At 39.6% G+C, this 14880-nt stretch overlaps 1 protein-coding gene across 13 annotated transcripts in view; it reads right to left on the minus strand.

Moving 5' to 3' along the window:
* Positions 1–14880, minus strand: part of vav2 (vav 2 guanine nucleotide exchange factor) — a 332346-nt gene that overhangs the window by 67870 nt on the left and 249596 nt on the right. For all 13 annotated transcript variants that reach the window (XM_057818372.1, XM_057818370.1, XM_057818371.1 and 10 more), the window contains exon 5: positions 575–680. In XM_057818372.1, the coding sequence (XP_057674355.1) occupies positions 575–680 (106 nt within the window). The remainder of the gene's footprint in view (positions 1–574; positions 681–14880) is intronic.

The raw sequence follows: 14880 nt of genomic DNA on the forward strand, positions 1-14880 counted from the left end.
AGTTTTCATGTTCGATGTGTCACCTTTTAATCGCAATATTGCGTTGTGGAGAAGACTGTCAATGTTTTATAGCTGACTAAAGTGGTGAGTATATTGTCTTTTTTCAATTAGCTTCAATGTAGCAATTCTAACATTTTACAATGTTTAATCTAGAAGTGTTTCCTTATTTTGTATGTCTGAATTTTAATTCCACGGCGTGTTGATGGCCAATAAACATGTGTGAAATCTACTGGAGTCTAATATGTAATCAACAGGCACGTGTGCCGAGTGCACGCAGCTCACACACGTACGCACGCGGCGATAAATCACAATCGGAGAAAATTACCGCCCTCATTTTTATTTACCGTGCGATAGCTTGACTCGTTGCATATCGCGACAGGCTTAAGAATGTGTGAATATTAATATCAGAAATTAAACTACTCTAATGTATCCTAAATGATGCTAAAGCTTTTTTATACTTGATTACCTGATGTCATTCTATGCTATTTTTACCATTGTTCAGGTTTATCAACAGCCTAGGAGAACTGATCCTGGAAATTAGATCTGATGAAATGTTTAGCTCAAAAGCCCTCACCATGGGTTGTCGTACTTCCACCTTAATGATGTCCTCGTATATGTCATCGCCATCGTCGTCACACGGGACACAGTCGTAGATGTCATCCTCACCCAGGTCATGCTCACTGGAGAGAAACACAAGTTAGCAATTTTCAAAGGACCAAGCTATCTTTTAACAGCATATTTCCAACCAGCACATTATTATGCTACAATTCACCCGCTTTAACTTGACGATCATACACCTTTACTAACTTAAGATAACATTTTTCTTGCTACATGACAACTATGAAGCAATTAATCACCAAACCACAGTTCCGGTGGACAAAAATTTTCACTTCTAACTTGAGCTACAACTTGAGAGAAAAGCATTCGAATTGGGTCAAAACTGATGAATAAATGACCACATGCTCTAAATAAACAGGTGGCAAGGATTTATTGATAAAATCATTGAATAATTGATAAGAGATGATATATGAATTTAGATTAATATATGATGAAAGGGAGTCTTTGCCTTGAAAAGCTCTACATCAATGAAATTATTAATATTATTATTATTATTATTATTATTATTGACAGCAACGTAAAGACCATGTACACTTTTCATGCATGGTAACGCTTAATTGAAGATGTACATAAAGCCTGCTTAAAGAACAGTATATTCTTTTTTCCCCGTCAACTCATATTAGAGTGAGCCAACCACAGTCAGACATTTGCAAAAATTGTTATTCCAACACACTTTGTTGTTGTTGTAGATTATAATGAGTTATACGAGTATGCCTGTGTGACAAGGGTGAACAAGAGGGGACAAAAATGCCTCTCAATCAAAAATTCAGTTTCTTCTTCATGCTCATGCTTGGCCTGTTTGAAGTTTTAATTGAGATGGTGTGGTCCAGTAATAAAAAATACATTCAAAAAAAAAAAAAAAAAAAAACTCATCCACTTGTTTCATTAAGGAAAGAAGCTGCTATTGAATATTGAGTAGGCAGCGTGGGAGGACGGCAGCTCAACACTGACCTGACTGTCATCTCTGTGAACTAAAATCCACAGAGACTCTTTTGTTACATGGTGGATTATTTCGGGAACCATAACAATGCAGGACACAAACACACCCACACACACGTACGCGTGTACAGTACCACTCAGAAAATGAGAATATCCTGTCAGATCAGCAGTCTTCTCCATGTCTGAACTCTTTTGAGCCCATCTAAGACTGACTTCTTAAAGGCTCAGGACCTTTTTGCAGGTGTTTTGAATTACACATGTGCCAACTATGTACAAAACTGAAGATTTTCACAGTACTGTTTTCTATATTTTTTAGGTGGGCTTGTGGTTATAATAAGCCAAAAATGGTAACCAACAAAGGTACAACTGCTTAAGATTAGCCAATTTGCGTGTAATGGCTCGATAAAATATGTTGGTTTCATCTTTGTTAAATTGCCAAAATAAAACGATTTTTACTTGATGATTTAGTTTTTTGATTAGTACTGTATATTATACCGTATTTATAAACCTAACTATGGGCAGGATGCAGGGGTATACTCAAAACTCCAGTCTTTTTTTATTTTATTTTTTTTGTGGGACAAAGCCTCAGTTTGCAGGACGCCTGAATTGAGCTCAAAACGTGGTGCGTCTATGTGCTATACAGGATGGGTGGTGACCCCATTTGGGGAGCACCTTTACAGTGTTGCATAGTTTTATTTACTGTAAGAACGAGGAACACTGCGAGTTCAAGAAATCCTGTATTGGAAAGGAAACAGCAATCAGAAACAGTGCCCTCCATAATTATTGGCACCCCTGGTTAAGATGTGTTTTTTAGCTTCTAATAATTTTTTAAAAATTCAAATAATATGGGACCTTAATGGAAAAAAAGAGAAAAATCCAACCTTCAATACAAGTGCATTCATTCAGTGGGGAAAAAATCCCACATAAAGAAAAAATTATTTGACATCAAATAATGTGTGTCACAATTATTAGCACCCCTGGTGTTAATACTTTGTACAACCCCCTTTTGCCAACAAAACAAGGTCTGGGGACTGAGATGGCCATGGGAGGAGCTTGATTTTGTGTCTGGTGAACCATTTCTGTGGAGATTTGGCCATATATTTAGCGTAATTGTCTTGCTGAAAGACCCAGTGACGACCCATCTTCAGCTTTCGGGCAGAGGGCAACAGATTTTGATTTAAATTGTCTCATCTGACCAAAGCCCAGTTGAAGCCTGGGACCGTGTGTATTTTTGTGTGAGACCAAGATTGAGCTTTTTCAGCATGCGCATTTTTCGTGGCATGCCAGACCCACTTAGAGTGTTTGTTGCCAAAAAGCTCTATCTTGGTCTCCTCTGACCAAAGCACACGGTCCCAGTTGAAGCCTGGTATGTATGTATGTATGTATGTAGGTGTGTATTTTTGTGTGAGACCAAGATTGAGCTTTTTGGCAACAAACACTCTAAGTGGGTCTGGCGTGCCACGAAAGATGCGCATGCTGAAAAGCACCTCATACCCACTGTGAAGTATGGGGGTGGGTCAGTGATGCTGTGGGGCTGTTTCGCTTCCAAAGGCCCTGGGAACCTTGTTAGGGTGCATGGCATCATGAATGCTTTGAAATACCAGGACATTTTAAATCAAAATCTGATGCCCTCTGCCCGAAAGGTGAAGATGGGTCGTCACTGGGTCTTTCAGTAAGACAGTGACCCTAAACATATGGCCAAATCTACACAGAAATGGTTCACCAGACACAAAATCAAGCTCCTCCCATGGCCATCTCAGTCCGAAGACCTTGTTTTGTTGGCAAAAGGGGGTTGCACAAAGTATTAACACCAAGGGTGCTAATAATTGTGACACACATTATTTGATGTCAAATAATTTTTTCTTTATGTGGGATTTTTTCCCCACTGAATGAATGCACTTGTATTGAAGGTTGGATTTCTCTTTTTTTTTCAATTAAGGTCCCATATTATTTGAAGAAAAAAAATATATTAGAAGCTAAAAAAACACATCTTAACCAGAGGTGCCAATAATTATGGAGGGCACTGTATATTATCATATAATCTCGCTGATCATTTATCGGCCAAACGGTCCTAATCAGTGTCTTGAATGCTTATTCTAAGATCAAATGATCAAGCTTATAATGGGCCACGTCACGGAATATTTGCTGCAAAAGGTCTGCAGGGTAAAATCGAGGGGAAAAAAAAAAAGTGTAGTCTGGACTTGGCATAAGTCAAACAAACACTTAAGAAATATGTTACAATTCATTAACATCCATATTACATGTGCCACATGTGAACTGGTATTGTGGTCAAGGAGGTTTGAATTTTAACACACAGCGAATATTCTGATCAACTCTGCAGTGTATTTGCATGCACTGTTACAGTACTATTCTGAACTCTGTACTGTATGTGCAACACAGACTATATGTACACATGTGTTTACAGTTTAAAATGATACAAAGCTAAGTTGTGATAGATAAACCTAGCTATACAGTTTGCATGAGCAAGTGCACGCATTACATTCCATGAGAAAGGTGCAGTAAAAGAATGAAAACCTGAGCACTCATGAATTAGGTTACATTTTCTGTCTGGTTACCACAGTGACAAGCCACAGGGAGTCCTGGGTGTTTGCATGCAATCAGCCAAATAGCTCAATGGCCTCAATGCCATAGTTAGATTTTAGTGTGGTGGGAATGGGGGAATGACTCACCAGATCACAGTTACTGAGCAAAAGTCCCAAAAGGTTAAAATGCATTGGTTTTCAATAAAAGACATATTATGTTTGGTTCTTCAGCAATGGGGCTCTGGTTTCCACAGTGATACATTGTAAGGGCTCATCCATCATCCCTAGACTGGAGTGTTACTTCTTAGCAGCTTTGGAGCTGATGCATTCAAACAGAACATGAAAAAGCAAATATACCAGAGACGTCGACCACCCTGATGAGATTGCAGTGATAATGACAGCTGAGCTTGGTGCCTTGCATGTGGATGACAATACATATGCACCTTTTTACTGCTTCAAGTGACACTGTCTACAGTAAATGGTGGTTTTGGGTAGGCGCAACACATAAAATAGTACGATCAAAAACAAGTTTGTTGCTGGATAAACTACCTTGCAGCAACTAATGCCTGTGGTGGGCTCCATTTATTTTCAAGCTATTGACTTTTCATGTCAATCTGCCCAAGGGATTAATGGAGCAAAATAAACTGCACAGGGGGTGACACAAAGCTTTGTGAGACTGTTTGCTTCACAATGGTAATCTATGAGTGTCTTTTTGCAGAAGAAAAACTCCCTTGGCGAATGTTGCCAATCTCACCCCTATTTCATGCTTTGTCAATTCCAGGATGAAGTTGTTTCAAAGCGATTGTGATTTAAGTAATGTGAAGCCTTGACAGCATTAAGGGTTAGGTAAAAAGCAGAGTCTGAGTTTCCCACATTAACCCGGGAGACCACAGTTAGCAGCAGGTTTTGTTCCAATTGACTCTGATATTTCATAACGCACTTCTCTGCTAAGTGCAAATCTTATCTTGAATAAAAATGTTGATATTTACTGTGCAGCTGATTTGATCTGACAACCTGGTGGCGCAATCTTGACACAATTCATTTGTACATTGCTATTATAATAAGGTCAAGTAGCCTCTTACAGACATGTAGACAAGTATAAGCTTCAAGCTGTGATAGCTATGTGAAGCAACTATTGAAATATTCATCATTATATCCATTGAGAGTGTTTACAATAAAACTTCAAGCATTCTTAAGAGGACCTGACTGTCCTCAGACTTCGCAGGCTGCATTACACCAATGTGAATACTAGAGGTGTGCACCGGCACTGCCCTCACGATTCGATTCGGCAATGCATCGCGATGCATTAAAGCCTGGGATGCATTAAAATTCTAAAGCAAAGCATATTTTTCGTGTATCATGAGGCAACACAAGCGGTCAGACATTAACTTTTTATTGGCTCTTGTGTCACTCCTGGTTGAAGTCAAATGAAAATACTTTCAGATATATATATTTAAAAAAAAAAACAACAACAGATCACAGCATTTAATTGGTGCTTTGAATGAGACCAGGGCTTTCTCTTTTTTTTTTTTTTACACACAGTAGCAGCCTTTCACACAGTGCAACATCTGAACTCCTGTGCAAAATCAGTAATAACAGTCACTGTATTTTAGTCACAACGACCTATCAATAAAATTATTCAAGTAAATATTAAAGAAAACGACAAAGAAAACATTGTAGTGCAGCAGCATCTTTATCGCAATATCAATCCAGGGATCAGTTCAGTTGCAAACAAAACATCAACTAAATTGCAATGTAGAACAAAAGTTAAATGTAGGCCTAGCCCACGATATATGTGGAATAGAGGTTAGATCGGGCCTAAAAAATCCAGCCCGACCCGACACAGCCCGCTGGTATTGTAGCCCGACCCAGCCCAAGCCCGATCAATTAACTAGATTTGCAGGCCCAGTCCGTAAAACCCAATTTTTTTTTTTTTTTGAGTGACGCGAAAAAAAAAAAACGCAGCAGCAATTTATTTTAATTTCTTCGAGTTGGCAGAAAAAACACAAGTTTTCTTAATGTTTGAATAGTCTACATATTTTTATGATCATTATAAAAGCATTTACACAAGAAATAACGCTGGGAAAGGTTAATATAAAAAAAGAACCTTGGGTTTTGCAGACACACAGAGGAGAAGATTCAAAATGATCACATTTCTGTTGCCTTTGTGTGCATAAATAAAAGTGTCCTTCGTAACGAATTCTCAGTTGGCAGGAAAAAAAATGCAAGTTTTCTTAATGTTTAAATAGTCTACATATTTTTAGGATCATTATAAAAGCATTTACACAACCAAATAACGCCGGGAAAGTTTAATATTAAAAAAAAAAAAAAAAAAAAAAAAAAAACAAACATGCGGTTTTGCAGACACACAGAGGAGAAGATTCAAAACGATCACATTTGTGTTGCCTTTGTGTGCATAAATAAAAGTGTCTTTCGTAACGAATTCTCAGTTGGCAGAAAAAAACGCTTTTCTTTCTTAATTAGTTTAGTTTTCTTAATGTTTAAATTGTCTACATATTTTTATGATCATTATAAAAGCATTTACACAACGAAATAACGCTGGGAAAGTTTAATACAAAAAAAACATGTGGGCCACGTCGTTCATGTGCGTGCACAAGCAAATGCACAATACAGAGAGCCTGCTATCGGTTTTATCCCCCCCCCGCCCCCTTTTTTAAAAAAAAATAATTTATTGGTCCGGCGTGGCGGCCCGACCCGAACGTGAATGCTTAACATTCACCCGGTCAGGCCCAAAATGTTAATCGGGTTCGGGCACAAGATCTAACCTCTAAAACAGACATGTCCAAAGTCCGGCCCAGGGGCCAAATGCGGCCCGTGGTCAAATTTCATCCGGCCCCCAGCATCTGTCATAAAATCAATAACCTCTGGTCCGAACACAGACTTAATGAACTGGTCAGCACTACTGCAACCAACATTTGAAGTAGTTTACACACAAAATGCTGCCCCTCATTTACCCACTAAAAGGCAGCAGCACTTTAACCCTTTATGCCAAATGTATCACATTTGATACAACTAAAATTTCATGATTTTGAGACTAATTTATAATTTTGACATTTATTTTTGAAAAAAAGTGATGGATGCAAGTCAACACATGGATTTGCAGGTTCCATGAGAAAAAGAAAACATGATTTAGCATGAGTTATAGATATAGAGCGCTTATTACACATATTCATTTTGACTTTTCTTTTTACAAACTTGAAAAAAAGGTTTCATTCGGACTTTATTATTACTTTAGTCTCGGATTATTGCTTCATGTTGGAGGTATTTAAGGGCTAAGAAACCTTACTCCGCGTGACCCATTACATCTATTTTCTAAAATGATGACAATCAACAAAAAAAAAGTAAGTTGACTGTGACGGCCGACGCTTCAAGGATAGGTGGAAATTAGACTATTTCTTCACTAAAATACGCAAAAACTGTGTCTGCCTCATTTGCAAAGAGACGTCGCTGTTTTTAAAGATTTCAATGTGAGGCGATATTACCAAACAAGACACGCTGACATGTACGACAAGATAACAGGGAAGATACGCAGTGAGAAATTGAAGCAACTTGAAGCTAGTTTAATGTCACAGCAGCAGTATTTCGCAAGAGCCCGAGAGTCGAAAGAGAAAAAAAATAGTTAAGCAAATGTGACACGCTGAATGGCTTGCTAAAATTTGCTTAAATATATTGTTCTACGTAAAGGACGTCAGCCAAGGTCGGCCCCCGACATTTTTACCACACCAAATCTGGCCCCCTATGCAAAAAGTTTGGACACCCCTGCTCTAAAAGATAGGGCATAACATAACAACGGCTGAAGCGGAGAAAGAGGGAGCGAGAAAGATTATTGATGCACCTAAGACATTGAACGCAGACATCTGGAGACATTTTGGCTTCGACGAGGTTGGTGGGAAACTTGACCAGAGTTATGCGGTGTGTAAAAAATGAAACATGAGAATAATAATACAAATGGGGAAACCAAATCCGTTGCATCACCGGAATTGCGCAGGGAAGATTTTTGAATGTACTTATATATTTTAAAATGCGCTGAATCGATTCGGCTTGTTGCCCAAATCGAATCGTCCATGCCCCGCATCGGGATGCATCGCCGCATCGATTATTGTTGACACCACGAGTGAATACTTCATCTAATTTTGTTGGAAAGCTTCCAATTCAAGTTTGCTTTACTTGTGCATAGTACTTTAATGACACAACCTTCTTTTAGATGACTAACAATATTTCATCATAACATGAAGGTGAATGATGCTAATGAGTTTCTATGAAAACATTCTGTGCAGGCTGTTACTTTTAATGATGCCATATGTCTGGATTTTGCATATTTTTATCCTTCAAGAGACTCTCGAGGAGTGTGTTGACAGTAAAATAGATTATTATTACTGAGAAAGAGCATTATCGTCCTAGTCCTCATTTTTAGTTTATTCATGTAGTTATTTTAAACTGTGCCTCAATATTTCAGACAAATTAATATGTCTTTGAATGCAGGCTTATTACAAGCTGGGCTCATATGCCAAGTTTGTCTAATTAGAATTTCTGATGAATCAATTATGTGTGGGTTCATTGATGAAACTAACTGCATACATGGTCTTTTTGTAAAAGGTCAAGAGCAGCCATGTGGCAGAGTAGAATAATTACATCAATACGATCAACACCTTCTGTTTGTGACCACTAGTCACATATCTTTTTAATACATACACACAAGGAAATTTTAGCTATGTATGAATTTTCCAAGAACAATATACTATATGACACGCCTCTACCACAACGAGTGGGCATCGGGGACAGTGCCTCTGGATTGGCAGAATGGGGTGGTGGTCTCCCTTTTTAAGAAGGGGGATCAGCAGGTGTGCTCCAATTATAGATCACGCTCCTCAGCCTCCCCAGTAAAGTCTATTCAAATTTGTTCCCAGTGAGGGTTGGCCACCGCCAAGGTTGCCCCTTGTCACTGATTCTGCATTGGATTGCATCTGTTTTTTGCAGATGATGTGGTGCTGTTGGCTTCAGACATGAGCCTTCAACTTTCACTGGAGCGGTCCGCAGTTTAGTGTGAAGCGGTTAGGATGACGATCAACACCTCCAAATAAGAGAACATAGTCCTCAGTCAGAAAAGCGAGGAGTGCCCTCTCCGGATCATGGATGAGATCTTGCCCCAAGTTGAGGACTTTAAGTACCTTGGGGTCTTGTTAACGAATGATGGTAAGAGGGAGCGGGAGATCGACAGGCAGATCAGTGCGGCGTCTGCAGTAATGCGGACTCTGCACCCGTCCGTAGTCGATTAACATTCCTACGCTCACCTATGGTCGCGAGCTGTGGGTCTTTTTAGCCAAGTATTTTTCCCCAATAGCTAAATAGATGGCATGGTCATGACAAATAACAGTCTTGTGCTAAATGGAATATGAAATAATAAAAATGCATTTATTCAGGACGACATGGCAAAATTACTCCGTAATGGTCAAAACTGTCGACTTCACCTTTACTGTCGCACCTCCTGAACGATATTTTATGCCACCTAAGTCGGGCTTATGTCATTCCCCTTCCCCGGCTTCAGAGAATGTAAACAAACCAAGAGGCGTGACAGCTAACGACATGCTAACCCGAACCGAGTGATGTTTCAAAGTCTTCGAAGCGGAAAATCCCACATAACTAGCCCGGATCATTTCACATGACGGCTGGGTTGTCGATTGTCTTCGTCGATCGGCAACCCGCCCGGCGGCGAACAAGTTAGAGCTCGTCGTTCCCCTGCTGAGGGCAGAGGGCTCGTTTGTGGGGAACCAGCTGGACAATGACCGCCGGACAAACCGGGCGACGTCGGAGAAGCGTATAGCTGCCAAATGGTCAACACGAATATGGCAAAATAATGCTTTACTACACGGCAAAGTCGTAAACAGCGAAAGACTCATAGGAGGGCGGCTGCAGTTGTTATACAGCTAACATGACAATATGTGTATGAGGAGAGATTTTTACATACCCATCCATGATCAAACATAAGTAGTCCTTTATTTAAAGAAAGTTTGTAGTGTTTACTTTGTAATCGCTGTATTCGCGGCTATTCTTAACACAAAGTTGCAATTTCTGACCGGTTGGAAAATTTGACAGAACGCCGGGCACATGAAGAGGGCAATAAGCCGAGTATAGTGCTTTCCCGGCGGGGGGATTTGCGACAAGCCGCTGGTCATCGGCCGAGGGGACAAGGAGCATGTCAGCCACAAAATGCAAGCCATCTACATAATAAAATGATCCCAGTATTCGACATAATACAAAATACAATGTTTACTCACTTCGTGTCCCATGGTCCCACAGTAGTAGGGCTTGTTTTGACCAATATCCACCAGTGAATGGGAACCTTTTGAAACCCCAAAAAGGCTCACACACCTCTCCCTCGTACTGGAAGATTTTTCTGTAGCCGTTTGGCTGGCGTGATGCGAAAAATAAACGAATTAATCTGCAAAATCAGCTGAATCCTTAGTCCTTCTCATACAACAGTACGGCTGTATAGTAAAGAGGACTCCTTCTCCCGTACAAGTCACAGTGCCCTCTTCCTCAATGCAAGACCGAAGCCGGAAGTCTGTCATTTTCGTAGCGCCGGATTAAAAAAATTGAATAAATATATCGATCGCTTCTTCACACATACAAGTAGGGCTGCAGCTATCGAATATTTTAGTAATCGAGTAATCGTCTGAAAATTCTATCGATTAATCGGATAAAACAAATATATTTTTAGGTGAAGAGCAATTATAAATATACATGAGAAAACAAGACATTTCATCTAATCTTGAACCATTTTCAGTCAATCAATGTCTTTATTTTCGATGTATATTGTTGAAAACAGCCAACAATTGCATCTCAGATGTAACTAGAATTTTAAAAAAAGACTAATTTACTGCTTTCACTCAAAAAACTTTTAGATCTTATTAAATATATATATATATATATATATATATATACCTTACCTAAAAATGCTGTTACGCTTGATAACACACATCACTTAAAAGTTAGGATTTTTTCCCACGTGTTTCAATTGAATTTCTCTTTGTGTCAAGCCATTTTTAAGTTCTAGTTAAGTTTTAAGTTAGTCTAAACTGTAAGTCCTGATAGGATTTTGAGTTTTTGCAGTGTTCAAAATAAATTTATGATACAGGCTGTATTGGAGCACATTAGGGACCAGTGCTACTTGGTGTTTTATCCAGCAATGACTACTGAGCTAAAATTGATAGTTAGCATGATTAAGTTTTTATTTTACACCCTCATCACTCCACAGTGCTATGTTATGTTAAAGCCTGTATGTAAGACACGTTAGCCACGCATCGACAGTGGTCATACTTAATTGAAACCTACCCCTCCGCAGGGCTAACGTTACGTGAGCTAGTAGCGACAGTAACGTTAATCTTATTTATTAGCGCTTAGCGCTCTTTATTAGCGCTTAGCGCTCTACTGCTTTAAGATGGCGGCTGTTTACTAACGCTGCCCAGACGCGGCCGAGTCTGTCATTGCGCATCTAGTTCAACATACATGTGGTCTCTATGAGACTTATCAGACGCTACCTGTACCAACGTAGCATCGTGCGGGCTAGTATTTAGCAACGTCGGCGTCGTTTGTGGTGGCTGTCGGCTGCAGTAAGTTTTTTTTTTTCCTTCTTCCTCTCCGCACGTGACAGCGCGTTGTCCCGCATTTAAAGTAGTCCGAGCAAAACGTGATGCTTAGAGCTGTCAAAATAAACGATTACTCGAGGTGAATAAAATTACTCGGATCAGTTTTTAAACTCGAGTTACTCGAGTTGCTCGAGTACTCGTTTCAGCTCTACATACAAGTGGTCCATTTCATTCAGGAGCATAAAATACTGCGTGTCTTATGAAATAAACATGCTTTTTCGTGTCACAGGCACTTTTTAAAGCTGCTGCCCCAGCGACCCGACCTCAGAGTAAGCGGTAGATAATGGATGGATGGACGGACAGAAGGACGGACTATATACTATACTCATTAATTCATTCATCTTCTGAACTGCTTATCCTCACGATGGTCGCAGGGGTGCTGGAGCCCATCCCAGCTAACAACGGGCAGGAGGCAAGGTACACCCTGAACTGGCTGGCCAGCCAGTCGCTGGGCACATAGAGACATACAGTACACAATTCAGGCACACACTCAATACAGGTAGTCCCCGGTTTACGAACGGGTTCCATTCCTACACTGGTGACGTAACCCGAATTTTCGCGTTAAGTCGGAATCAGCCCTTAAGTGGCCCTAAATACCTTCTCTAAATCTCTAAATAACTATCCAAAAACATGTATTATACGTCACTGTACTATACTCGCCAAGACGTTGGAACTAAGTTTTAGCTAGCCAGCGAGCTAAGCTGTAATCTTCCCCCACTCTGAGAAAATGTGCTCACCATCGTATGTGCGCGTGCGCTAATACATTCTTCTTCTTGTGTACATGCACTCTTATTTGCGTGTGGAAGTACGACCTGCTCTATGCTTCCTGCACCAAAATAAATCAAGTTTGCACTCCATAATCAAAACAAAAAAAGAGGCTGTACAATGGCTCGTATCATTTGAAGGCACAATTATATTTTCATTGAGGAAATGTAAAAACAAATGAAGGGATAGAGTTCATAGATTTGTCTTTTTTCATTTGGGTGATTTGAGTTATTATTCCTATTTCTCTTGCCACTCTCTATGTAGATTTGAGTCAGGTTAACGGGACTCTAATCCTGTATTAGCCTGCTTGGCTGCATTTTCTCTTCTCCTGAGATAGCACACTTTTGCTCCCTGCAGAATGTCACAATCATACATTCAGTGGATGTATATCTACCTCTCACAAGCTTCCATTTCCTCTCTCTCCTGTCTGTATCTCCATATGATAAATGGCACCTATCTCACAGTGGGCAACTAATTATTCCTTATTTATTGAAGTTGTCACCGCTGCAAACAATGCCAAATCGGAAGTGGCCATACAACTCAGTATCAAACCCGGAAAACCCGCAATTCCACATAAGAAAAAGAAGCCTGGTTGGAACCCAGATAATATTGCTGGTGTCACTATGGCAACGTCCAGAGTGACAGAGAGCTCCTCGCTTATTTTATTAGAGGTTAAAGAAAAGGGAAGTGGCAATCAGAGTTCAAGACTCACAAAATGTATAATGTAATACTGTATAGTAAGTCCATCAATATAGACCTAGACTATTCATCACTTTTTTTCTGTAATAAAAATTCAAAAGCATATCCATAGTTTGAACAAGTATAACATTACACCTTAATGTTTTATCATTTGGATATTCCACCAGGATTCTATAGTTAAAACATATTTAGGAAAGCTGAACATTATTACACTTTATGGTTTTATGGAACACGTTTTTATTACATCATAGTGCACATGGACAGGAAAGTTTCGCCAGAGAATGATTAGGGGGCACACTTTTTATATATACACATATGTGTTCAAAATTATTCAACCCCCACAATGGATAAGTGTTTTTGCCAGTTTGACATTCATTTTAAATCTTGTTCATAATCACACCAAATAATGATATGTCAAATAGACAAATCCAACTGAAATTGCAAAAATATTTTTGGGAGTATTCCAATGGCGTACCGCAAGCAGCACGTCACTTCCGCTCATTAATATTCATGACATTAGCTACTGTTGCTAAGGAGGGACGTGCCACCGATTGTCCCTAATAGGAAATGAATGGAAATCGTGTACGAAGATGTTTGCAGAGCTAAACCTACCAATTCTCTCCGAAAATGATGTCCCCGGTGCCAAATCCATTGGCAAAGATATGGAAGGACATAAAAATGTTCAGTTAACGAGATGACTTGAGTGTCGAAGGCTGAAAAAGACGAAAAAAAAACGAGCCGACCTAAGCATAGCCTTAGCTTTTTTATCGACGCGACTAACAATGACATTCTCCTGTTTCAACAAGCTATCCTTTACCATCAGCCCTGTTTTTCTAATATATCCCCTGGTTTTCCTATGTCTCTGGGGGTAATTTAGTTAGCTTTGTGTAGTGATCACAAATGCTACTCAGTGACAGCCAACGAACACTTTTAATTTTTTTCATTCATTACAAGTCTTAATTCTATAATTTATTTACAGTTCTTCACACTTTTTCTTCCCGAGTTTTTGGTTTCCAGAAACGTATGAAGAAAACATCCTTCATATTTCGTAATGTCTAGAGTAGTTTCTACAAGTCCCAAAAAAAGCAATGTGTGATTGGCATGTTCGTTTTTGAAAGATTACCTTGTTTCTATGCGAGGGCGGGTCTATAATGTCCCACTTCGGCTTTACTTCCGCTTTACGATGCGACATCATGTTCTAAAAATAGCATGCGTGCGGTACGCCATTAATGGCCTTTCTGTGATTACCTCATTGACAAAATTATGAAACCCCACCAAGTCCATCACTGTCAAGAGCAAAGGTTTCCATCAGACGTTGTCAAACAGCTGATGAAAACATCTTTAGATGTGAACGGAACCCTAATGAGCAGCAATTAAGCAGATTTGAAAGCACTGTGACACATGGCTTTTCTTGGCAGTTATCTTTACAACTTGGTAAAGTCTAAGGAATCGTCAAAAAGGTTCACAGAGGAGGTCATTTCACTTCATTAGCAAGAATATGGATATAAAAAGATAGCAAAAGGACTAAAAATTTCAAGAGACACAATTGCGAGCATAGTCTGCAAGTTTAAAGCTAAAGGCGCAGTGGAAACACTACCTGAGCGTGCTAGAAAGAGGTTACTGTCTGCAACTGCTGTGCGAAAAGGTGG

This window comes from Corythoichthys intestinalis, chromosome 17 (assembly GCF_030265065.1).
Source record: "Corythoichthys intestinalis isolate RoL2023-P3 chromosome 17, ASM3026506v1, whole genome shotgun sequence".
Taxonomy (NCBI): domain Eukaryota; kingdom Metazoa; phylum Chordata; class Actinopteri; order Syngnathiformes; family Syngnathidae; genus Corythoichthys; species Corythoichthys intestinalis.